General features: G+C 49.0%; 1 protein-coding gene across 1 annotated transcript; it reads left to right on the top strand.

The window, feature by feature from the left end:
- The first annotated feature begins 3,924 nt into the window (after nt 1-3,924).
- On the top strand, nt 3,925-16,099 carry LOC101675359 (GTPase IMAP family member 8). The gene is given in 13 exon segments (XM_045086262.1): nt 3,925-3,951; nt 5,614-5,757; nt 5,759-5,851; nt 5,853-5,944; nt 5,946-6,206; nt 6,532-6,725; nt 13,116-13,272; nt 13,527-13,694; nt 13,696-13,739; nt 15,467-15,547; nt 15,550-15,597; nt 15,600-15,851; nt 15,854-16,099. Coding segments are annotated over 13 exon segments (1,806 nt in total). The 3' UTR covers nt 16,099.
- The last annotated feature ends 3,349 nt before the right edge of the window (nt 16,100-19,448 follow it).

The following is a 19,448-nucleotide window of genomic DNA, read 5'->3' as shown; positions in this document are numbered from 1 at the left end:
CAGAGCGGAGACCTCTCGGTGCTCGCCGCTGCTTTCTCTCCACGCTGCCCGCGGGGACCTGGAGGGCTTCCCCGGAGCCACGGAGCCTGCCACACGCGCGGGGACCGGATCGAGGTGCTTGCGCACTGGCGCGGGGTCGAGGCCGCGGCAGGTGGCGGCCAGGGCGGGCAGCGGGGTCCCCTGGAGGGCGGGCAGCGGGCTCGGGCTCCCCGGCCACCAGCCGCTCAGGCCCGGCCCTGGGGTGGGAGGCGGGGAGGCTCGTGGCCTTCCAGGGGGAGGGCGTCCTCGTGGGGCGCCCCCACCCCACTTAGGGACCGATGGCAGGGCCAGGTCTGGGTGGGAGGGAGCCCGCGGGAGGCCACCCAGCCGCCCTGCGAAGCTAGCAGGTGGCACGCCCGTCTTCCAGGTTCACTTTTCTAGTATTTTCCTTCCCGTGCACTTTTGGGTCCCGTTAACTGAGCACTGAAGGTGCCAGTGGTTGCCAGAAACAAGACTGATTTTACCCACATTTAAGCCTCTCGGGCTCTCACTTTTGAACTCTGTCTCCTCCTCCTGATGACTGACCTCTGAGCTGGGACGGAGTCCTCCCCAGACTGAGCTCTGGAAGCGTCTCTGGCCATCTTTTTCTGTGGGTGCGAACAGCCCCTTAATGTGGGACAGGTCCCCACACGGTTGGGAGCTTTGCTCCGATGGCTGAAGCCACGCCCCCCTCGGGCTCTATCCTGAGACCTGAGGGCAGATGGGGAGTCGCAACTGAAGTTCTGGAGAGAAAGTTGGCTTTTTCCCTCTCCAGTAACCCGCTGGGGTCTGCAGACGGGTCTGGGAGATGATGGGGGGCAGCGTACAGGGGAACTGAGGGAGGGGGGTTGGCTCCTGTTTGTCCTTAAATGTGTTTTTATATCCTGGGGAGAAAATGCTACAGGTTGGCAACTGTCCACACGGGGAAGTGCGTCCTGGTTCAATATAGCAGCCTGGCTAGGAGTTTAGCAAAGACTAAGTTAGTCGCTAGGATGGGCAATCGTGTAAAACAGTGGAGCTTAGGTGGGAAATAATTTCCTTTCTTCTTCAGACCTGCTGGAGCTGTCTGCTTCCTTCACCTACTTACCCACTAGTGTATTTTTTTTTCTTACTTAAAAAAATTGATGTACAAAAAAAAAATATATATATATATATCACTTCACTGGCTCGGGATACAATATAAGATTTCTCTCTCTCTCTTTAACATTTTATTTGACAGAGAGAGAGAGAGCGAGCACATGCAGGGGTAGCCGCAGGCAGAGGGAGAGGGAGAAGGAAACTGGGCTTCATCCCAGGACACTGGGACCATGATCTGAGCCAAAGGTAGAGGCTTAATGGACTGCGGGGAGTTGGCTTCTCCCTCTGCTCCTCCCCCAGCTCATGCTCTCTCTGAAATAAATAAAAAATACAATCTTTTTTTTTAAAAGATGAAAATAAAATAAATACTTAATAAAGCAAAATAAATACTTAATAAAGCAAACTTAATTTTTTTCAGAAATGAAAAAAAAAGTGATGTCACTTTGATCTCCCTCTTCGTTCCTAAAAACTGTTTCTCTTCTTTCCTCCTTTCTTCCTCTCCCCTACAATCACTCATGCAACAGTTTATGGAGTGTGTGCTATGTGCCAGGCACAGGAGTGGGGCCTCGGGACTCAGAACAAGACAGGAGCGGTCTCTGCGCTTAAGGATTTCCTATTAAGAGCGGTAGAGAGAAAAGAGAACATAGAAGCTAGACACAGTAAATACTGTCGGATAGGAACAGTCAAGGAGATTAAGGGGGCCGGAGAGTTCGGGGGAGGGTCTCTTCATTCAGACACATGTCGGGGTACTCTTGGGAGCGTCCCAGCGGTGACTAGACCTCAGCTGCCAAGAAGTCTGTTTCTCCTTGGTGTGACAGCTCTGAGGTGTGTGTCCAGGTCAGGCAGCTTTGCCTCCTGCATCCTGTGGAGATCCGGAGACGCCAACCCAGGCCTCCATCTGTGGTAGCTTCTCTGATCCCCACTCAGTCCATTGCCTTTTATTCATGGTGGGCTTCTGGGAGGAGGAGTCCGCGCACGGCCTTTCCTGGCTTCTCCCAGCCAGGGCTCTCCCATCCCCCTCTTCAGGTCTTTCAGCTGCCGGTCTTTGTTCTTCAAGTTCATAGCCGTCCACTCAGTCACAGGCAGGTACTTAGCAGCAAAGGCCTTCTCTAAGCTGTCGATGTGGTGAATAAGCCAGGGCAAGTCCTCCTTCTCTGGGGACTCACCTTTCAGTGGTGGGAAGACAAAAAAGAAAGCGATAAGCAAGTCAATGCGCAGTGTGAAAGGCGGTCGCGGTGGTTGCTGGGGAGGAAAATAGAATGGGGGAGGGGCACGCAAGTGCTGGTGGGGCAGCAGGGAGGGTTGCCCTCAATTATGGGATGACTGCAGAATGCCTTCTGCATTACAGGGACAAGATGGCAAAGACCTAAAGGAAGGGAAGCTGCTTTGCACAACACTGGGGGGAGAATGTTCTAGTTCAGATGCGTAATCAGCATAGAGCCCCAAGGTAGCATGTTTGGGGAACGGAAGGGAGGCTGATGTGACTGCACCAGACAAAGCAAGGTGCAGGGGCGTGGGGGGTGGGATTGGAGAGGCAGCTAGAGCCCAGATTGCGTAGGGTCTTGTCGACCACTGCAAAGGCTTTGCCCGTTACTTCAAGTCCCTGGGAAGGCACTGGGGGATTTTGGAGTGACGGAGGACATTATCTGTCTCTTGTTTTGGTAGGAGCACACTGGCTGCTGATGGACAGTAGGCTCCGGAAGGATGGAAGCACGGGACCAGTGACAGTGGCACTGCAGAAGTCCAGTGAGGAGCTCGTGATCAGTTCAATCTGGAAAAATGATGACAGGCTTGACATGGAGGTGACACTTCAGCTAAGTGGTGAAGAATGAGGAGTTTTCCAGACAGAGAGGAAACCGGTGCAGAGAAGGACGTGCTGGACCTTCTGGATACCTGGAGCCCAGCGGGTAGACAGCGGGTAGACTTGAGGTGGGGGTCTCTGATCGGGAAAGGCATCCCCAAATGCAGCCTCACATTCTTTTTAAGCCCGCATGAAACATTTACAAAAATTTTATTGTGTTAAAAAAAAAAAAAAGTAGATCTCGGGCACCTGGGGGCTCAGCCTTTAAGTGTCTGCCTTCAGCTCAGGTCATGATCCCAGGGTTCTGGGATCGAGGCCCACATCGGGCTTCTTCCTGCTTAGCGGGAAGCCTGCTTCTCCCTCTCCCCACCCCCGCCGCTTGTGTTCCTTCTCTCTGTGTCTCTCTCTGTCAAATAAATAAGTAAAATCTTAAAAAAAAAAAAAAAAAGTAGATCTTGACCAGTGACAAACATTTTATACAGATGTTGTTCTCTGGCCAGAGAGTCATAATATTAGAAATCAATAAAAATATAGCAAGTCTACCAATACATTTTTAAATTTGGTAATCACTTCTCCAAATTTATGAATCAAAAAGAACTAATGGTTGAAATTAGAATATGTTTAAAACTGACCAACAAAAAGAGAACCCTATGAACATGTCAGTTCTTCTAAAACTAAGCTACACATTCAATGCTATGGCATTCAAGATTTCAATAGGGATTTCCTAAAGACAAGGAAAAATGATTTTCAAAGTCCTACAGGAGATTAAAAAGCCGAGAAGAGTGTGACAGTTTTGAACAATAGCAAGGTGTTGGGACCTACCTCCTTGATCACGTAATGAAGGTTTAAGTATCTTAAGTAGGATAATATTAAGTCATTTTGGTTTTAGTAAATAACATTTTCTTGTTCAGGAATAGACTGAGTGAGCATTTAGTGGACAGAACAGACAACTGAGGAATAGACTCGTGGAAATTCGGGCACATGGTATCTGACAGAGTCATTTGGAAAAAGACGGGACTGTTCAAGAAATGGTGCTGGGAAACTTGGCTCCTCAAGTGGGTCCTGATTCAGCTGGGAATGCTAATCTTGAACTAATGGTGTCTTACACCAGTGCTTCTCAAACTTGAGTGTTCGTGAGAAGCATCTGGAGCTTGTTCGGTTACAGATTCTTATTCAGGAGGTCTGGGTGGAGACTGAGATTCTGCACTGCTGACATAGCCTCCGTTACTGGCAGTACCGCCAGCCTGTGAACTGTTACTGGCAGTACCGCCAGCCTGTGCTTTGAGTAGCAGCCCCTAGATCTTTAGCATATCAGCTGTTTGCTTAACAAAAAGGTGATCTCAGGGTGCCTGGGTGGCTCAGTCGGTTAGGTGTCTGTCTCCAGCTCGGGTCATGACCTCGGAGTCCTGGGATCGAGTCCTGCGTCAGGCTCCTTGCTTGGCGGGGAGCCTGCTTCTCCCTCACTTGTGCTCTCTGGCTCTCTCTCGCTCTCTCTGTCAAATAGATAAATTTTTAAAAACTAATTAATAAATAAATAAATCTTAAAAAAAAAAAGGTGATCTCAAGGATATTTTGGTAGCTCAGTGATGTCATCAGGAATTCTTTTATCTCTCTGCTTTTCATTCCTTCAGTGTGATGGCGCACGCTGGCCTTTTGTTCTCTGGTTGGTTACCTCATTGCCTCGTGATATCTGCTGTGATTTCAGATATCACATTTATTGTTTTTAAAGATTTTATTTATTTATTTGAGATAAAGCAAGAGCAAGAGAGCACTAATGGGGGCAGAGAGAGAGAGGGAAAAGCAGGCTCTCCACTGAGCAGGGAGCCTGATGCAGGGCTCTATCCTAGGATCCTGGGATAGTAACCTGAGCTGAAGGCAGATGCTTAACCGACTGAGCCACTCAGGGGTCCCCAGATATCACATTTACATTCCAAATAAGAAGAAAGCCCAAGGAAATGTTCCCTCATTGTCCTCGGGTAGAACTAGGTCACATGGTTACTCCAGCTGAAAGGAAGCTGGGAAAGAGTGCGTATTAGTTTCTGTTGCTGCTGTAACAGATTGCCACACGATCAGTTGCTAAAAACCCACCAGGTTCTTATTTTATAATTCTGGAGGTCAGAAGCCCTAAAATCAAGGTGCTGGGCAGGATCCTTCCAGAGGCTGTGTGGGAGAATCATTTCTTTGCCTTTTCCAGTTTCTAGAAGCTGCCCCCATCCCCCTTGACTTGTGGCTCTACGTTCAAAGTCAACAGTGTAGTATTTCAAATCGCTCTCACTCTCTGACCTCTGCTTCTGTCCTCACATCTCCTCTTTCTTACTCTGACTTTCCTGCCTTCCTCTCAGAAGGACCTCTTACAGTGTGAGTCTACTGGGTCCAAGAGATAATCCAAGATTATCTCTCCATCTCAACATCCTTAATCACATTGGCAAGGTCCTTTTCCCATGTAACATAACGTAGCCACAGATTCCAGGGATTAGCACATGGACATCTCAGGGAGGGGACCTTATTCTCTCATAGTGTCTGCTTCTACCCCAGTGTGTATAGTGTGGGACGTACAGAGAGAGAAGGGACTGTCGGTTTAGCCTGCCGTGTGTGACATCTACGTACGGATTTACTTTGGAGACAAGAGCAACAGAGAGGATCCTGGGAAACGGGATTGCTTATCCGAATCTAGTTTGAGTTGACGTCAGTAGCCCCAGTCCTTGGGGTGGAACTAGAAAGAATGCATTTTCTGCTGCCCCTCTGTGGACTTCTCCTGTGTTCCACATGGGTGTGTTGTTTTCGTCCAGCAGAGCCAACGGGGGCCGTATCAGGACCCGGAGCCGGAGCTGAGGCTTCTCCTCTTGGGGAAGAGTGGTGCAGGGGAAAAGCACCCCAGGAAACATGATTCTGGGCAAAATTGTGTTTGTGTCCCGATGGTGACAAAAACGTGCCAGAGAGCAAGGGGCCCACAGGAGAGGGGAAGTTTGTGGTCATCGACACCTCCGACATTTTCTACTCGATCTCTTGTGCCAAAGACAAGCAACGCAACATTGAAAGCTGCTTGGAGCCTCCACGTCCTGCTGCTGGTAATTGCCATCAGCTGTTATAAGGCGGAGGACAAGGAGGCAGTCACAGGTATCCATGAGCTGTTTGGAGCCGACGCCAAGAAGTACATCATTACTGTTTTCACTCAGGAGGATGATTTGGAGTTTGACGCCCTGCAAGCTTACGTCAGTGGGGAGGGGTACCTCCCGGAGCTGGCTGAAAACTGCGGAGGCCAAAACTGTGCTCTGACCAACGGGGCAAGCGAGGAGGAGTGGCCCATCAGGTGAGGGGGCTCCTGTACCGGGCCCAGGGTTTGTTGCATGAAAATGGAGGACCATAAATTGTGACCTTCAGAAATGAAAGCCATGAATTCGTGGTAAGATTTTCTTAAGGTCTACAAGGATCTTTGTTGCTAGAGCTCTTGGGTGGATGACGGGCAGGGATATGGGAGGTGTGGCACCGTGTGATGGACCATAGGCTTTGTTTAAAGAGATATTTTTCTGTGGTCTGCCAACATGAGGCACCAGGTGGTACAGGGCTTTGCATATTACCCTTCTTGGCAAATTAACGGATACATTCAAGTGCTCACCTGACTTTATCCCTCACAGCACTGGACACACAAACGGACCGTCTCTTCCCTTGGCTTCAATACAACTACACTCTTTGTTTTCTAACTCCTTCCCTTGTGGGCTACGCCAGAGATTCCTGAGCTCTCCTCGCGTGGCCTCTGAAAGTTGGCACCTCCAGGGCATGGTTCTAGGCTTTCCTCAACTCTGCCTTCCAGCTCCGAGCTCCGCCGATCGCTAACGGCTTCCAGATTCATCGCTGTCGTCCAGGTCTCTCCTTTCAATCCTGCTCCCGTATCCAACTGCTCCTCGACAGCTCCAGTTGGCTCTCATAGAGGACCTTGGACTTCACACATCCAGACCTTTGGTTTTCCCTCTGAAATCTGTAAGACTTCCGTTTTCCTCTCAGCTGGGTAAATGGTGGTGCTGCTCACCAGGTCTTAGAACCTAAACCCAGAGGTCGGCTTTGCTGCCGCTACCAGCTGGCAGCTCATATCTGAGAATTCATCAAGTCTTCTGTGGTCAGAAGTCCCGCCTCTCCATTCGCACTCCCCCGTCCGGTCCAAGCCAGCCTGGGTTCTCGCCTGTCCTGTCTTACAAACAACCTTCCCCTCTTTCATTCTTGTGCCTTACCCTCAATCCATTTCATACACAAGAGCCATAGTCATATTTTATTTGATTTCTTTTTTTAAAGATTTTATTTATTTATTTATTTATTTGACAGAGAGAGAGAGAGAGATCACAAGCAGGCAGAGAGGCAGGTGGGGGTAGGGAAGCAGCTCCCCACTGAGTGGAGAGCCCGACACAGGGCTCGATCCCAGGACCCTGAGATCATGACCTGAGCTGAAGGCAGAGGCTTAACCCACTGAGCCACCCAGGAGCCCTTATTTAATTAATTAATTTTTTTTTTTTTGAAGATTTTACTTATTTATTTGACACAGAGAAAGAGAGAGTACAAGCAGGGGGAGCGGCAGAGGGAGAGGGAGAAGTAGACTCCCTGCTGAGCAGGGGGCCCCAGGCGGGACTTGATCCCAAGACCCTGAGATCACGACCTGAGCCAAAGGCAGCCGCTTAACCCACTGAGCCACCCAGGTGCCCTAATTTTTAAACCTAAGTAGAAAATGTATTTGTAGTTAAGGAAGATACAAAAATTCAGGCTTTTGCTTTTGAGGAGCTTACTCCTGGGTTTGAGTGACTCATGCATAAGACACAAAACAGTTCCTGATTCAGGGACGGTAAGTGAATGTTGGTACAGAGGATCCATAACGCAAGTGCCAAAAGAGGTAAAGCAAGCAAAAATCCTGCGTTGGGGGTGGCGTTGGTCAGAGTAAACTCTGAGAACTCGTGAGCGTGAAGCCCGGACAGCACGGAGGTGAGAAGGACAGCAACAATTATTGAGCACCTACTGAGTCCCAGACACATGAACAGACAACTTCCTCACGAGCGCTCTGTGTACCCTGTTCTACAGATGAGGACCCTGAGGCTCCAGAGAACTCGTCGCTCTCTTATCTCCTAGGTTGGCCCTCCTTTTTCCTTTATAACCATCCTTCTGTCTCTTGAAGGCTGTCTGGAGCAGGAATGTCTGCAGAGAGGATCAGAGCATGGGATGAGCTCTGTGCACTGTACCCTGAACACGACACCCTCTTGTTTAAAATGTGGTGGTGACTGTCCACTGATCTTCAGATTGAGTTCAGAATCCCCGACCTGAGCCAGTCCCTAACCCTCTAACTTGCTCTTCAGGTGTTGGTCTCACTGGCCTTCCCTGTGGTCCTTGACTTGCATTCATGTCCAACCTGTGATTTGGTCCACCTGGACACTTCTCCTTTCCCATCCGACCCCGTACCAGGTCTGCTTTTGTGTACCCATCTCCCTCAGCATGAACTCACTTCCTCAGCGCGTCTTCACCACCCGCCCCTCCTTCCATCATGGCGCTCCTCCCGTGGCCACCAGCAGGCGAGTTAAGTGATTGCTGTGAATATACTTGTGGTGGTTGCCTCCCCATAGACTCCCTGAGGGACGGAACTCATTTCCATTCTGTTGACCCAGGATCTTATTTTTGTCTTCCATAAAACAGAGATAATAATATGTATCTCAGAGATTTCTGTGACGATGCAATGAAATAAATGCTTCCAAAAATATTTGCAAATACTTGAGGTGTTAGCATTTGGTGATTATCAGCTGCCTCTATCATTATTATTGTTGGGTCGGTGGCTCCGGGAACGCAGGAGGAACAATAAAAATGGTCGCCGGGCCGCCATCTTCCCGGCCGCCCTCTTCCTTTACCCATGACTCTCCCTCCGGAAGAACGTATGCTGAGGACATGTCACCACACGTAAACCGATACCCACGTAGGAAACAGGAACATTAGGACTTTCCCTACCCTCCAACCACCAAATACCTTACCATATATAGTTGTGAACCCACACCCCAAATACCTTATCTTTATATGGCTGTGAACCTATACCCTGTCTTAACCCAAATAAAAGACCCACTTGATCCCCTCCCGGGTGCGACTTCCCTGACTCTCCTCTCCCGAGTCTCGGAACTTCCCCCAAGAGCGCCTTTAATAAACCTTGCCTTGCACCTATCTTGCCTGGTGTCGTATGTATCTCGCCTATAAAACCTTACAGTTATTAGCATTATTATGGATGTGTATAAGGTTCACATAAGTTATGGAGACATTAAAGACTTTAACAACCCAGAGACTCAGCAAGATTCCCACTTTTAGGACTATTACCCAGAAATAAAACATTCACATACATAAAGATGTATGTGTAAGGGTACTTCTCATGGCATCTCTTGAGATAGTAAAACCAGAAATAACCTGACAGTCTACCAGTAAAGGAACTGTTACGTTAGGATGGAATGTTCCATGTCCATGCCTTGGAGCAAATAGCACATCCTAAAAAAACAGAGCTGATCTATGGGGACTGACTTGTACAGCTGTACAGGACATATTCTGAAGCAGATTGCAGAGCAAGATGCCTACCAAGTCTCCCTGTGTGTTCATATATGCTTGTGTGTATGCGTATAAACTTAGAAAAACACAGAAGGATGTATGTTAATTAGCAGCTGCTCCTTTTACAGTGGGTGAGAAATTTAAAAATTATTACTTTTTAGATCATACACATTTGCACTGCAACAACCTTTGGCATTTAAAACACGTGAAAGAATCTGAGTTGTGCCGGGTAAGACGAAAGAAGTCTGAGGGTCAGAGCTGAGAGGGGAGGATCCGGGGAGAGGGACGGCAGAGGGACCCACAGCTTGGGGTAAGGCCAGGTAAGAAAGCAGAGGGAAAATTTCCTTGGCTGGCATGGAGATTTAACAAAAATAGGGTTAAAATAAAGTATTGGACGCTTCTAGGAATAGCAGACTCATCAGGATTGTATGTAATTTTTACCCTCTCTTTTGATTCCATGACAATTAAATTTTGGGGCCCTTGTCTGCTTTACCAGGCAGGGGAAGGGAATACCAATTGTGTGTTTGGTTCCATTTGCCCACCTGGTTGGGGAAAGTTCCAAATGTTCCCTGGTTCTTACGTCAGAAACAGCTTCATTTCTATCCTGGGGGCGCAGTGTGGGGAGAAGACACCAGAGATGTGTAGGAGTTTCACACCCAATCTCCTCCTTTCCCTCGGTCTCTCAGATGGACATTCCAGACATCACTGGGATAGTTTCTTCTTCCGGGAAGTCCACTCTTCTTAAGCCTCTGGATTTTCTCCAGAACAGCAGAAACTCTGGAAGACTTGGAAAGCAACTGCCATTATTGTTGGGAGACTGGCGAGAAGGAAAGTTAGAGCTTCGGGCTCCATGCCTTGGTTAGATGGCATTTGTGCGGCTCCTCTGAGCAAGAACAAGATCCATCTTCATACTTCTGGGAAGCCTGTTGTAGTGTCGGCAGTGGGGTCTAAAGCTCGACTGACATTGTGGACGGGTCTGCAAAAGCCAACAAGGAACATGACCATGGCCTTGATCTGACCACACTGTCCTCATTAAATTACTCTGAATTATATACTTGTGTCTCCATTTCTTTACTTTGCAAAAAGATGAAATTTTAGGTCCCTGTGCATTATTTCCACCTTTATTTTCTAGGATTATATGAATGAAGCCACGACCAGAAGGGGGACAAGCCACACGTTAAGAATGATCCTTAAAAATGGCAAGCTTACATCTGTATCCTTTTGAATGCATCATGAGTCAAAATGAGGTGGAAAAATTAGGTAAGTAGGATCAGAGATGTACTCTGGAGGCCTAGCTCAGGTTGGTGTCCACAGCTTGTCCCCTAGGGAACTCCTAACACTTGGGAGTAGGTTCTGGACATGGTGTGGGTGTCCTGGGCCTTCCCTGGATGTTGTGAAGGTGGGCTTGCCTTCCGTGGCTTCTTTCCTGACTCAGCCTTGTCTTTCTGGCCCTGGATCCAGGACTATACAACGTTGACTCCCCCTGGGAAAGCAGAAATCACTTTCATGGTGATTCCACTCATTTGTGGAGTTCACTGGGGGAGGTCAGAATCCTTGTAATGATCGCCATTAACCATACATCCTGCACCCCTCACGAGTCAGTCCCTGTAAGAGCCTCCTTGTTCTGTTTCGTAGGTGCAATTTTGTCCAAGGTAAGGAGTGTACATGACTAAGTCAACTGTCCCTTTATTGATGGACTTTTAGGTTATTTCTGGAACAGCTCTGTGCAAGAACTGAGTGTTCAGCAGTGAATTAGACAGCTGAGATCTCTGTCCTCATAGAATTCCCCTAATAATAATAATAATAACTATTATAATTTCAATTTTAATGATAATCACAATTGACATTATGTACTGGAAAATATATATAAATAATTCAATCTTCCCAGCATATAATTCTCATGATAACTGTACACATTTATTCCTCTAACAGCCCTATGAAGAGGGTGGTATTATCATTATTCTCACTTACAGAGGAGTAAACTTAGCCAGAGACATGTGGACTCAGGCAAAAGTAGGGATTTAAAATTCTTTTGATGCCCTTGGAACTTGCTTGTTATGTCCCCAAATGATTCCTTGTGACCCTGAGGAAATAGCACACCATGGAGAACTGGGGGGTACCTCAGAATGAGGGCATTGGAAGGGGTTTATCTTGGTAAGATGCAGACTTGTGTGAGCTGATTTGGGGGAAAGCAGGAGTTTTCCCAAGACAACAAGGATGAGCTGTCACCTGCGTTTTGATGGTTTTCTTTAAAAGTGTGTCATTCCACCTCCCAGACCTGCGGCTCAGAGGCCCAGGAGTGATCCACACTGATAGTGCCTGGGGTGCCTCAGTCCCTGAATATTCCCGGAAGTGGCTGACCCTGACCCATATTTGCTCAGCCTGAAGGTCTGGCACTGACCTTGGATAGAGGAGTAGTGGTGGGGGCAGGGCACGTGTGCGGAGAGAGTTTTGTGGCCCAGGTTTCTACAGTAACTTATTGACATACAATTAACATAGAGTAAAACGCAAAATCTTAAGTGTATAGCTCTGTAACCTCCAGGTAGATAAAGATCTGGAGCATTTCCAGGGCGCCTGGGTGGCTCAGTCGGTTAAGTGTCTGCCTTCAGCTCAGGTCATGATTCCAGGGTCCTGGGATGGAGCCCCACATCCGGCTCCCTGCTCACCGGGGAGCCTGCTTCTCCCTCTGCCTCTGCCTGCTGCTCTGCCTACTTGTGCTCTCTCTCTCTCTCTAATAAATAAATAAAACCTTTAAAAAATAGCAAATTTAAAAAAAAGATCTGGTGATTTCCATCACTTCCCAAATTTCTGCTGCATCTCCCCAAAGGGAACTGAATCCAGACTTCTGGCAGCATAGACTAATTTCGTCTGTTCTTGAACTTCATGGAGTGAGACCCAATAGTGTATGTTTTGTGTCTGGCTTCTTTCATTTAGCATGTTTTGAAGATCCACGCATGTTACATATCAATAGTTCATCCATTCATTCTTTCGTTTTTGTTTTTGATTGCTGAGCACTATAACATTTTATAAATATACTATCAAGGGGCATTTTATTTTATTTTATTCATTTATTTTTTCTATGAGGCATTTGATTTATTTATTTATTTATTTATTTAAAAAGATTTTATTTATTTGACAGAGAGAGACACAGCGAGAGAGGGAACAGAAGCAGTGGGAGTGGGAGAGGGAGAAGCAGGCTTCCTGCCGAGCAGGGAACCCGATGCAGGGCTCGATCCCAGGATCCTGGGATCACGACCTGAGCTGAAGGCAGATGCTTAGCAACTGAGCCACCCAGGCGCCCCCCACATGGGGCATTTTAAACTCCATCTCCCTTGTTCTGCTTAATCCATGGACTTCGCAGCCCAGGCACTTACCTTTGGTAGCAAAATGAAAGGAAATCTAAGGACCAAGACCTCATGAGGCCAAGTTTAACATTTTCACTTTCCTGGGAAATCGTGACCATTTTTACATTATCTCTTCATTTATTCATGGGCCCCTTTGCGGCTTTGACTCAGAGCGGTAGCTCCTGACCGGGACTAGTGTCCTGCTGCTCAGAACACTACCGGCCTTCTCTGTAAAAACTGACAAGGATGAGAAAGCAGAACACCTGCCCCCATCTCTGAACTCAGCTGCAAGGGGAGATGTTGAATCTGCTCTTTTCCCCCAGGGCAAGAGGAGAAACTGCTTCAGGCCCCAGGATGTGAGCTGAATCCTGGGCCACCGGAGCTGAAGGTCCTGCTTGTAGGCAAGTGTGGAGCTGGGAAGAGTGCAGCTGGGAACAGCCTTCTGCGGAATCGAGTCTTTAAGACCGAATTCAGCGAAGGGTCAGCCACCCAGAGGTTTGTGTCTGTGAGCAGAATCTGGAGAGAGAGGAAAGCTGTGATCACTGATGCTCCAGACATCTCGTCTTCAAGGGACCTTAAAGCGGAGCTGCAGAGACCTGCCCTTGGGTGCCCCCTCGCCCTCCTGCTGGTAATGCCGCTGGGCTCCTTCACCGAGAAAGATGAGGCGGTCCTGGACGCCACCCGGCCAGATTCGGAGACAAATTTGTGAAGTACCTGATCATTCTCTCCACCAGGAAAGAAGACCTCGGGGATCAGAATCTACGGATGTTCCTGAAACACAGAAATAAAGCTCTCTACCACCTCACTGACGTGTGCAGTGACCGGTACTTCGTCTTCAACTGCTGAGTGACGAGGGAAGAGGAACAGAGCCAGGCAGACGAGCTCCTGCAAACAGTTGTGGGCATTGCAACAGAATGGGGGCAGGCCCTGCAGCTTCACAGGGGAAGGTACACAGCGTCTAAAATCATTTTCTAGATGCGAGTTTTTTCCAATCTCTTCTTCTCCCCACAGTGTATCTGTTGCCTGCGGCTCAAGACTCAGTGCTCATGATGAGATAGATGGTTCTGGAAAGTTGGTTTACTCTTCTCTTCCTCTTAAGCCCACTCTGACACTCTCCCTCCTTCTCCCTCTCTTGACTTCTTGGTTCCTTACTCTTCACTCGCTGGAGAGGGGAGGCCATTCTGAAGAGACGAGGATGAGGACTGGCAGCCCGAGTCCTCACACGGCATTAGGTGGGTTTCTCCGCCCAGCCACACCACCCACGGCTCTAGCAGACGTCCCCGGGCACTCGGTGCTACATGCTCATTGCCCTGAGCTGACATTCTTCCAAGCCAACATGACTCACCCGTTGCCTTCACTTCAAACGCCCTCCCCTGAGAAGAACACAGATTCAGAAGATCGTGTCTGCTCGGGAGCCCTTGCACGGTCCTCACGGAGGGCCGGGTGCTCAGGAGCCGGCTCAAGAAGCGGAGACATGCAGGGAGGTCCGGAGAGTCTGTGTGGAGAAAGCCCCGTTTGTAATGGACTTTGGAGAGTGGGCAGGGTTCGGGCGGCTGGCAGAAAGCTGGGAGACACCTCAGGGAAAACTCCAGCAGGGCCCCTACCCCTCGAGGGGCCGGCCGAGGGAGCAGCCCTGATGGACACGGAGGGTTCACACCTCTACAGGACATGGGACGGCCATCATAGACCCGATCATGGAGGTCTTTGAGAACCACCCGCTCTGAGGGTGTGGAAGCAGGGACTGAAATCCGTGACAAATGTGAGACTGTTGGAAGATGGATCTAGAATCCTGTAAGCATAACTATGAGACGGTGGGTTCAGGATATGCAATGCAATAATTTGCCCTAGAAGAGCACGGGGTAGGCTTTCCTTCCTCTCTGTTATAAGGTGGATATGGGTACATCGGCCAAGAACGTATGATGGAGAGAACAGCGAAAAGGCCAGTGCAGAAGAGAAAGACCACAGTACAGGTGGAGAGTCATAAGGAGCCCCCACGAGCTCCCACTGCCAGGTCTCTAGCATCTGTCATTCAATTTTTAGGGACATCTGTTCTCCATCATCACCACACAAAACAGCGTGAGTGTGTGTTTGTTATTATAACCACGAAGTGCCTTTTGACGCATCAGTGAAAAACACAATTCAGTTTAATGTGGTTTTAATGAGAAATGAATTTTTGGTGATCCAAATGAAGGAACGAGGAATCTGTCAATGGTATATGTAGTTGCTTTTTCACGAACAGTCAATTCCGTGGAGTAATTTCTCCAACGCATCAAGGAGATTTTGCGGCAGGTAGCATTCGTTGGCAATAGGAAGACATCGTTGCAGCAGGAACAGAAGACCAAGGGATGAGATCTGGAGTCTAGACGGTGGGAAGTAAAGGCAGGGTCCCTCACAAGGTGCCAGGGAGTCAGAGAAGTTACCAGAAGGAGGGGGTGAATTCAGAGGTAGGAACAGTGCCAGGTCGTGGGTGTGCACAGGGCAGAGATGGTGGTCCAAGTCATGCTTCTCATGCCCAGAGCGCGTGTCCGGAACCATGCTTGGGGAGAGAGCTGCTGCGTCAGAGGGTGGCCCGAGTGCTCTCCGAGCATCCTCTGCCATGGCATCTGGCAGCGCTTTGAAAACTGCCCCCAGATCAGCCCGTGGTCATCCATATTTCCTGCTTTCTTTTCAACAGAGACCCTGAGCACTGTGCTAGTGGGGAGGAGCGGCACTGGGAAGAGCGCCACCGGGAACACCATCCTTGGGGACCTCGACTTCCACAGGGGGTGACCTCGTTGTGCCAGAGCAGCAAGAGGATGGGGGCAGGCTGCAGGTGGTGGTTGTGGACACGCCTTCACTCTACCTGACGACCAGTGCGGAGGGAGGTCTGTCCCAGCTGGAGGAGGAGGTCAGAGGCTGTTTGTCCTGTTGTGAAGAAGGGAACAAGGTTCTGGTCCTGGTGTTCCAGCTGGGATGGTTCACTCAGGAGGACAAAAGGGCAGTGAAGGACTTGGAGAGCATTTTCGGAGAGGAAGTACACAACGTGCTGTTCACTTGGAAGGAAGATCTTGAGTCAGGGGACCTGAAGAGTATGTGCAGAACACAGATAACAAAACTCTTAAGAACATCATTAAAAGGTGTGTGTGGGAGGGCCGAGTCTGTGCTTCTAATAACAGAGAAATGGGCCAAACCAGGGAAAACCAGGCAACAGATCTTCTGGAAATGGCTGATAAGCTGATAAAGAGCCACGGAGGGCAGGGGGTCCCCACGAATGGGAGAAAGTCAGCAAAATCATTAAAAATGCCCAGGAAGGGGACACCTGGGTGACTTAGTGGGTTAAAGCCTCTGCCTTCAGCTCAGGTCATGATCTCAGGGTCCTGGGATCAAGCCCCGCATCGGGCTCTCTGCTCGGTGGGGAGCCTGCTTCCCCCTGCCCCTCTGCCTGCCTCTCTGCCTACTTGTGATCTCCGTCTGTCAAATAAATAAATAAAATCTTTTTTAAGAAATGCCCAGGGAAAGCACAAGCCCACAGATTTACTGAAGAATTTGAAGGAGATTTTATCGTAGGCAGCAGACATGCGTGGGGGTCTCTCTAAGGTAGAGCCACCCTCACTTGGGGACGGAACGCGGTAGGGCTGGTGGGGTGGGGGAAGGCTCCAGGACCCTGGCAGGCACGTGCAGCTCAGCCCATGTTGCTTCAGCTCTTTGTGGGTAAACAAATCATCAGGTTCCTCTCTAAAGGAGAAAGAAGAAATTAGGTGGGGGAATTCTAGAAAGAGGCTTCAGAGATTCGGTGATTTTGAGGGTCAGAATTAAGTCACATGAATCACCTCACCTGCGTCCGTAAAGTGGCTTCAGGACAGACAATGTGACCAAGGCCAAGGCCAGCCTGGGGTCAAATACAGAAACCTGCCCAAGGACGGGGGGATGCAGATCCAGACAACTCCTGGCATGGCAGAATGGAGAAGCTGGACTCATGCAAACCTCCGCGAGCCCCTGCTACACCCCCTCCCCCAAGATGACTCAGGGCCAGCAGGTTCCTTTCCTCACCAGGGGGCTGTTCCTTAGTGCTCCCTACTTTCCAGGCCTGAATGGAAAGTGGGACCCTGTCAACTCTTCTTTCTTGTCCCTTAGGAAATAAACATGAGTCTGGGAGGTTTCAAAAGACTTTATTGCTAATCCTCGCCGTGAAATAGAGCAGGACAAAACTCAGACACATGGTGAAATTGCCAAGATTAGCCAATATTGCAGATTTCCAGAATTCTTTTTTTTTTTTTAAAGATTTTATTTATTTATTTGGCAGACAGAGATCACAAGCAGGCAGAGAAGCAGGCAGAGGGGTGGGGGAAGCAGGCTCCCTGCTGAGCAGAGAGCCCGGTGTGGGGCTCGATCCCAGGACTCTGGGATCATGACCTGAGCTGAAGGCAGAGGCTTTGACCCACTGAGCCACCTAGGCGCCTCAACTTCCAGAATTCTAAGTAGGAGTCTAGATTGCCTCTAGAAAAGTTTATTGAAAATTCCTTTGTCCTGGGTGATGGACACTGGAGAGAGTATGTGTTGTAGTGAGCACTGGGTGTTGTATGAGACTCAGGAATCACTGACCTGTACCCCTAAGACAAATAATACATTCTATGTTGATTAATTGAATTTAACTAACTAAACTTTTTAGAAAAGAAAACTCCTTTGCACTTTTCTCTTTTTTTAATCCCCAAGGGTTAGAAATTAGGGTAAAGTTCAGAGAGCTCAAAGAATAATGTCTTGAACACATTAAGGGCTTATTGAGTCTCACGTCAGGAAGTCCACGGGGAGGGAGTGTGAGGCCGCTGTGGCCTCCACGCTTCCAGCTGCTTCTTGGGTCTGGGACGGGGGTATCCCGCTGAGGCTGAGCGGACAATGGTGAGGGCTGCTTCGTGTGGGCAGTAAGCAAGGGGAGAACTGTGGGGTCTGCCCCCAGGTAAGCGGTCGGATGTTATCACCGTGAACTGTTCTGTGTATGCTTTGAAGACAGGATCTGTCATCTGCTATTGCTTTTTGAAGGTATCAGCTGCCTTCAAGTTTAACCTCTTCATCAGAGCCCGGACTGTCGTCATTAATACTGATGCAGGACTCAATCCCAGGACCCTGGGATCATGACCTGAGCCAAAGGAAGACACTTAACCAACTGACCCATCCAGGCATCCCTTGACTAAATTTTCTTGAAGGGAGAACCTTCGAGAGTGGTGCACCTTCGTAGCTGTCACAGCTGGCTGGCATGCTCCCTGCAGAGCCTTTTGTTCATATGTTTTCAGAGATCAGCTCCTGCAGGTTTCCACTGGGCCTCTCTTCCTGTGAGACAACTACAAGAGGAAGATTTCTAGGATGACCTGTGGCCCTTGTCACTGCATTCAACCTTGGGCTGCGTGCAACTCACAGTCTTCCTCCTCCACTGTCCCTTCTCATTTCCCTTGCCTTGGCTTTCATTTCTGTTTCTGTCTGTGTGACCCACAGTCTGGTTCCTACGGATCTGAGACCCTGGTAAGGTGCTAAGAGTCTCTCAAACATATGTGCCTTAGCAAGACCACTAAAGGCAGGCCATGAGTTGCTCATCCTGCCCATTCAGTGAGGTATATAGTGGGCTGGCTCCCAGCTGGGAATGACCTTGCCCCACAGGGTAGGTTTGGCAATCTCTAGAGACATTTTTGGTTGTCACAACAGGGGGTTGCTACTGGCATGTAGTAAGCAGGGGCCAGAGAAGCTGTTAAATGTCCTACACTACACAGGACAGTCTGCCTAATCAAAGAAGATCAGGCCCCATCTGCCAGTAGGACGCAGATGAGAGACCCTGATGGAGAGATCAAGGTGGCGTATTGAAGGATGTCCAGATGTTCCAGCTGTCTCTGGAGTAGACAGTGGGAGAAGTAACTTCTAAGGAGGTGGTTTTTCCCTATTCACAGTGTTTCCATTGCCCGAATGCCCTGCATATGTACCTATTTGTCACATGGGGTCATCCGATGTCCCTAGCCTCCCCCCAAGCCTCTCCTTCCTCATGGGGACCCCTTTCCACTTCCTCTTCTCGCTCTTCCTGCCCTGGGAAAGACCTTGTGCAGACGGTGGCATGTGTGGTGAGTTTCACTTCCAGAGTGAAAAAAAAAAAAAAAAAGTGTGCTGATGACGAAGATAGAAAATCTGGGAAAAAACTCATCTTCCTATCGTATCATTACAATGGTTAGTGCCATGGACCCATGGGCCCAGCTTTCCCCGTTGCTACGTGACACTTCTCCCCAGCAGACAGAGACATCAGCACAGCTCACCCTCCAGTTTTCCAGGAGGGACAATGAGATGCTAACGAGGAGCCTTCGTGGTTATAATTCCTGCATTTATTTCTGAGAACAGACACAAGATGTGCTTACCAGATGGGTGTGAGATCTACCTGTGAACAACGTGATACTTCAGCTACAAACATTTCCTGTTTTCCTCTTCTTATCTAACCCCGTCTTCATAAATGCTAGTGGGTGCTTAAAGTGAGGTCATTTACATCATGAATGTTTTCCTAGAGTTCACTCTTCCTGCTTAAGCGGTCCTCCAGAGCCCCTGCAAGTTCTTGCTTGTTTTCCTCAGGTGTATTTCTGAAGTTCCCCAAAGGATGAATTATATAAGCTCCTGAAAATGTCTGTGACCCGCCACGTGGTACTTGCCTT

Source organism: Mustela putorius, unplaced genomic scaffold (genome assembly GCF_011764305.1).
Source record: "Mustela putorius furo isolate JIRA1106 unplaced genomic scaffold, ASM1176430v1.1 tig00000929_pilon_pilon_pilon, whole genome shotgun sequence".
Classification (NCBI taxonomy): Eukaryota; Metazoa; Chordata; class Mammalia; order Carnivora; family Mustelidae; genus Mustela; species Mustela putorius.
The sequence above is the reverse complement of the archived record's forward strand: the minus strand, read 5'-3'. Positions and strand labels throughout refer to the sequence as shown.